The sequence below is a fragment of the Seriola lalandi genome, unplaced genomic scaffold (genome assembly GCF_002814215.2).
Source record: "Seriola lalandi dorsalis isolate HSWRI2012SDOR001 ecotype SW California unplaced genomic scaffold, Sedor1 jcf7180002054570, whole genome shotgun sequence".
Classification (NCBI taxonomy): domain Eukaryota; kingdom Metazoa; phylum Chordata; class Actinopteri; order Carangiformes; family Carangidae; genus Seriola; species Seriola lalandi.
Window position 1 is genome coordinate 3,866,126 of NW_019525123.1, and position 6,952 is coordinate 3,873,077.

The following is a 6,952-nucleotide window of genomic DNA, read 5'->3' on the forward strand; positions in this document are numbered from 1 at the left end:
TCTGCTATCGTTCCCATACCTGTCAGCCCCGATCTGCTTCACAGTCCCCTGCACATGGACAAATGGCTTGGCCCCAGCCCAGCCAAATAACCCACAGCCCAGAAAGGGGTGGGAATTATTATGAAGAGGATCACATCTGGCTATTAATATGAGAAAAACAGCACTGTCTGTTTCTTTGTCTTACACACAGAAAAACACACCTTGCTAAAGGGAAAAAAGGTATCCACCTTCACAGTTAACTAATTCACTGGAGAGTCAAGAAGTAAAGAAGTGGGGAGGGGGAAGCTGGCTAGGGTGATTAAACATTACATATGAGTGTCAGTCAGGAGATGGACCAGAGCTGGACATTGTGCGCACATACACACACACGTTGATGCTGTGCAGACCATCTGGTTAAGGCGTTGGAGGAAGAATGGGCGAAACTCTTATTAATATCTATGAGGATTATTAGGAAGAAAGGGGAGGGTGGGGAAGTCCATCTATTCAAACCTCTCTGTCAAACATACAAAGCAACACACAAACACACACACATGCACACACTTGCTTTTATGCTTTAATTAGCCGCCACCCTCCGTCCCCCACTTCACCACCCCCAGACCTCTGAAAGATTTCCATTGTAATCTCCATGCAGGTGAAAGAGGAGACGATTTGAATAATCTACTAACTGGCGTCTCTTTGCCTTGTAGAGTGAGAGAGTGAGTGAGAGAGAGAGAGAGATAGAGAGAGAGAGAGAGGGAGAGAGGGAGAGAGAACAAAATAACTTGTAGAGATAGACAGACAGGCAGGCAGAGAGACAACCTTCTCTGGCAAAAAACACTGAAGTGAACTCACGGCGGCAGGCTGCATCATTCGTTTCCATGACAGAACATGAAAATCTATATCTTGCAGTCAAGTAGCATCTAGTGTGAAGTGTCTCCGAACATTCCTTTTTGAAGAGAATAGCAACTCTTTAAGTCTGTGTGCGAGTGTGAGACAAGGACGCAGTGATGAAGAGCCTGTGGCTGGAACAAGCGGACTTGGGCTCAAGTGGAAAATGGTAACTTGATAAGCAAGAATTCTGTGTGTATGCAGTTACTGTACATGTAAGTGTGCCTCTGTGAATGCATGTAATGTTATACCTCTATGTGCACATATGCATTTATGTGAGCACATGCGCATGTCGTACTGTAAATGGTGCCATGCATTTGAAAAAGATCCAGTCTCTCTCTACTCCAGGGACTAGCACAATGGCTTTTTATGCAAATCTATGGGAGTCAATCTCCTGTCCATTTTCCCATCACACAAGTCCAAATGACAGTCCAATAATTTGGGCTGCATATATATAGGGCCATTTGATTTTCAAATGAGAGTGGGCAGGGTTGACCCTTGCTAATAGCCAAGGCACAGCGGTAGACTTAATATCACAGATGCATAAGCATACCCATCTCCATCAGAGGGATATGGAGGAGAATAAAATGTGAGTGAGGGGGGCAGAGCTGGAAGATTGAAATAAAAAAAAGGTCCATTGGTTGATGAAAAAAAACAAAATAAAAAACAAAGAGATGATGAAAATGAGAGAAGGGAAGACTCCTTTTGATGCATCTACAAATCTAGTCTCCTTTCCGTCTCTTCTTATTTTCCCTCCATCCCTCCCTCGTTCCATCCCTCCCCTCATTTAATTACCCCCACCCCTCAATTCTCGGCAATGGTGTTGCCAAGAAGATCATGGGTAATGAGATGGCCTATCTGTGGCTCCCCAGGGGAGAGACAGAGCGGTAGAGAGAGAATAAAAAAAAGTCAGAGACAAAACAAAGAGAGTAAGGACAGACAGAGGGAGAGAGAGTGTGAGACAGCATCAGAAGACAGAAGGAAGGAAACACACTGTCTCTGTTCTTATTCTCTGTATGTTCCATCTAAATGTCCTCTCTCTCCTCCCTCTCTCCCTCCATCTCTATCATAAAAAGTTGAGCGTTTTATTAGCCTAAGATTCTGAGTTCAAAGGAGAGCGAGAGGGAAGGAAAGAAGGGGGAAAAATAATGAAAAGAAAAACAGAGATATGGAAATGTCCAGTAGACCCCGGACGTCCATTTCTGCTTGAATTATGATGGAAAGCTGAACAGACACCCAGGGGTGGGGTGGTTGTGGTTGAGGACAGTTTAAGATTTATTCGGACAGCCATCTGAGAAACAGGTGCCATGGCCTATGAGACACAGAGTGTGTATATGTGTGTGTGTGGTCCTTGACCATGCCACATTGACCATGAACATTCTCAATTCCTAATGACCCGGGGGCAAGCACAGTCCAGATCTCAACCTCAAAGCTCTGTGGGGACACACACGCACAAACACACATGCTCACTACGAAATAAACCCCCTACTTAGCCCTGCAGCACTTGTGAATGGCACTGACAGATTTACTCCTGTCTCCATGTGTATTAAAGCCAGTGTTTGTTATTAAAAATCATAACGAAGCCATACATCATCATATTCAATGCTAAGCTAAACACGGGCCAGGCCAGCTATGGACACGCTATGATACGACACCATTTAATGCAGAGCTTACCTCACAGGCTGCTAGCATACAAACGCTACATTAAAATATATTCCATTTTGTCATTTACAATGATTCTGAGGGATAAAGATTTGCACTTCCTGTAATAATACTAAATTTAGGTTCAATACATACATTTAATTTGCAACTAAATTCTGTATAATTAGAGACAATATGAAAAAAAAACCCATGTGGAAGTACTATCATGAAAGGCAAAAAGGAACCAATCAGATTTCCTCCATTTCCTCTCCAGTAAGCAGCAAAGCATAGATCTCCGCTTTTTCCATATAAGGCCTATGACTTCCTGCGCCACCTGCTGTGCCCTGGACACCATATGACTTGATGTGCATGTGCTGCTAATGTCATTTAGCCCTTGCTGTTTCAAAGTCTGGAAAAAAACACTTTCAAACTCTCAATTCCCTTTAGAAGTACTCCACTGCTGCTACAAAGGAGCCATAAAATCTCCTGAATATGCTTTTTGTTTGTATCTTCAAATGGTTTCCCATGCCATAAAGATATTCTGTGTTTCCAAAAAGCCAGATGGTAAAGTCGTCAACACTTGGATCTTTTATGCGCCCGGCCAAGCTACCTCCATCCCCATGTGCTTTTCACCTCTGCCAATACATAAAAGGAGAGGTGTTTTTCTGGTCAAATAAAGAAATGATTTTTTTTTCCTCTGCTCTTGCTCTGCTGCTCTACGCTTTCTCTCCCCCTCTCTCTGCTTTACTACCGCATGTCCAAGGGTAAAATAGTGGGATTTCTGCCAGAGGCATTAAAATCGTCATCTGTGGAACAGATTTGTTGAAGCCTGTGGGGTAGGTGGGTGGGTAGATGACGTACAGGGGTGTATGGGTGCACAGAGGGGGCACTGGGATGACCCTCACTTGCCTTGGCTAAACTGGCGCTTGTGGAGGACACTCCCTTGCTCTACTTAACTTTCTTGGAAAGCGAACGAAAAACTAAATCAGGAAAATGTTCGAAACAAACCAATTTCTTTCATTTCTGTGCTGTTCATTGTGTTTCTTGGCTTTGTACATTTAATCACAACTGATATAAAAAGCTTTGTTAGCATGAGTAAATGGTTGCCAATGTTCAGTAACGTATCTGGCTATTGCCTCATATTAAATCAGCTTAAACAGCTGCCAAAAATCACTCAACAGTCTAAAATACACAAGTACACAAAGACAGACACACCTATGCTTAAGTCTTCCTCTGACAGTAAAAAGGTTGTGATTAGTGTAGCCTAATCAAGCTAATCCTATAGTTTAGGGCCTAAGCTAATGTAGGCCAACTCAGAGGCTGTATTTCTGTTAAGAATTTAGAAATTTACAATATTTCAATGCAATTAGTGAACAATCCCGGAGGATAGACATCTCCAACTCATCCCATGCCAAGTTCAGCCTTTGCCAGACTGTCGGCCAATCCTGTGTCAATATGTACATCCTGTTTAAGTCAACTACGACTGTTTTAAATAACCCTAAGAATGCCAATGTTCTTAATCCACTCAAGCCTTGGAACTGTAAGAATCAGACGCAGATTTTCAAATAAATTCAATTCCTTACATGTTACTGAGCAACGCAGGCACCACATTCACAAAAAAATGACTGAAAGTAGTGACTAAAGTCTGGTGGAACAGTACAGTAAGACCCCTTTTATAAATGTAATGTTGCAGTCACAAATTTTAATCAAAATCTTTGTTGTATCTCATTTTGCCTCATGCTGTATCAACCCTTTGTCAAATACAGCTCAAATAATAATTATTTAAAAAATAAAAATCCCACTTTCGGAAAATAAGAGCAAATACTTGTTACAAGGTCTTCTTATTATATTACAATATTGGGTAAATTGAGAAAAAAAGAAAATAAAGAATAAAAAAAGAAAAACCATGAATAGAACTTATTTTATCTTCTCTTACCACTGCCTCTACATCTCTACATTAAAGACACACACACACACACACACAAACACACACACACACACACACACACACACACACACACACACACACAAAACACCTACCACTGCCAAGTGTTGCATACAGTAGTAAAGAAATCCTCATTAATGTAATGCACTTGATCCTGTTCTGTAGGTCAAGGCCTCGGAAATGTAACAGCATCCTATTAAGCTGAAGGAGATGTCTGACAAACTAAATCACCTTAAATATATTAGAGGAAAGAGAGATGTAGAATATTGGCTGTGTTGGAATTTCTTTGCAAAAATTGTCTATTTCTCAGAGTGTGAAGAGTTTAATTAGTTAAGTAAGCAACTCGTGTTAGTTCACTGCTCTGATGGGCAACTAGTGTGGTCACCTTCTGACAAGTCACTACCAAACAATCCCAAGCAATTAATGATTCACCTATTGGCCTAAAGAAAAAAGGAGTGTTTGTCCGCAGAAGAGCTGTGTGTATGTGCACATAAATGATAGGAAACAGTGTGTGTTTCTGGAATCAGTTATGAAGTGTATTGCATAAAATGCATGTGTGTAATTTCATTTAAAAAATCTAAAGCACTTTTTACAATAAATAGAAAATAAAAACTTTACATAAAAATATTTTAAAAAGTTTTTACTGTGTGTCCGTGCTTCATGCGGGGATCAAATATCAAAAGTTACATATAAAGAGTTGCACTTTCATTGTGTCATTGTCAAATGCAAAACTAAGTTCTTAATATGCGTCTACAGCCTCATCCTGAAAACAAATTCTTGAATTATTCCAGAATTTTCTACAGCTTGTTTTTCAACCTGAAAAAAAAACAGCTGAGGATAATCAAACCTCTAAAACATGTGAAACTCGCTGACAGTACGTGACTTGTGTATAATTAATGGTGCCAGTAGTGCCAGCTGGTCACAAGCAGATAACATACCCAACATACCCATATCTGATGAAAATCATCCTGGGTATTCTAACTGACCTTTTCCATTTCTGTCATTCCATTCTCATGGGAACTTTTTATCCGTGTGACACTGCACTTAAGAGGATGGGCCAAATTCTTTATTAAGAAAAACAGCTTTTCCTGACTCTGAACTTAAAATTAATAGTGTTCCCCTCAAATGAATGATGCTGTACTGTGCTGTATGCGATACAATAAAATATCAGTGTCCTGCAAAAACAATGAATCTCCAAATATTTTTATTTTCTCTTAATAAAATATCTCTAAATAATTGTTTTCATCCTCACATGTAGTCAGTGTTTTTGTATTGCTGAGATTTTTATTTCAGCAAGAAGTTGGGGTCAGATAAGTGATGTTTCTGCAGGACACTCACAACATGGGTAAATGTATTTATTGTATTTACCTTGTAGAGGCGAATGGCAGCCTCATGCCTCTGGTTGGTGGCATGTAGCCTCAATTTATCCACGCTGTTGCTGTAGTAGTCACAGGCGTTGCACTTGAGGTGCACCGGGTTGCCAATGGCCACACACTTTAATCTCCACTGGTTGGCCTTGCCTCCCTCCTTGATGTGGGCCACCAGCTGGTGCTTCTGCATGTGCTTGTCTGTCTTGCAGTGCAGCTGAAAGTTGGCCTTAAGTTGCGTGTTATAGCTGCAGAGCTTGCACTGGTAGACATCACCCACTACGCAACGCCACTCTTCTTCGGGCAAAGAGCGCTCGGCATTGACGTGGGCGTTGAGAGCTTCCAGGCTGTCCGCAGAGTAGCAGTTGCACACGGCGCACTGGTAGAGGCGCAGTGAGGGGTCGTTGATGGGTGGCGACAAGGAGGACAGTGAGGGGTCTGACGAGGACATGCCCCCCATTCCAGCCGAGGACACCAGGGATAGGTCGTCTGCCATCAGTTGACCACTGGCAAGACGCAACTCAGCTGATAGGTCACTATTCACTATGGAGAAAATGAGTGAAAAAACAGGTTAGACAGTGAAAGAAAAAGAGAGATGGAGAGGAGTTTAAATGGTAGGGCCTCAAGAAGAATTACATACATGGAAGCACAAAGGGATAATATGTCAGATAGAAGGCACAGCAGGAAGAGTGGTACATAAAAACAAAGAGGTATGACAGAAAGACAAAGCTCTGGTGAAAATGAAAGGCTCACATGCATAGGGAGGGATAAAGGATAGAGAGAAAGAGAAAAGGCTCTTTTTATTAAATGAAATTAAGTGTGGAGAGAAAAGTGAGTCCTCTACGCAGGCCTCTCTCACACAAAAGGATTTGATAAAATAAAGCCTCACAGAGGACTAGGGCTCCTTACAAAGTCTCGTCTATAAAAAACCCTAATAGGATTGAATCAGGATCAATTACAATCATCCTTTTCAACTTGCTAACTCGCTCATCAGGTAGCTTTAATTACTGCTCTCAGCAATGGTGGGACAACGGTTTGAGGGCTCCAGGCTTTTCTCACATCGACACACAGATTTGAAAAGCTGATCAATGCATTACACACGTTTTCTCTTTCTTCTGCCCACCCACCCACC

The 6,952-nt window shown here is 41.6% G+C and overlaps 1 protein-coding gene across 1 annotated transcript in view; it reads right to left on the reverse strand.

The window, feature by feature from the left end:
• The window catches only part of zfhx4 (zinc finger homeobox 4), an 82,278-nt gene that overhangs the window by 49,210 nt on the left and 26,116 nt on the right, over window positions 1-6,952 (reverse strand). The window contains exon 5 of the mRNA XM_023416967.2: window positions 5,822-6,363. Coding sequence (XP_023272735.1) covers window positions 5,822-6,363 — 542 coding nt within the window. The remainder of the gene's footprint in view (window positions 1-5,821; window positions 6,364-6,952) is intronic.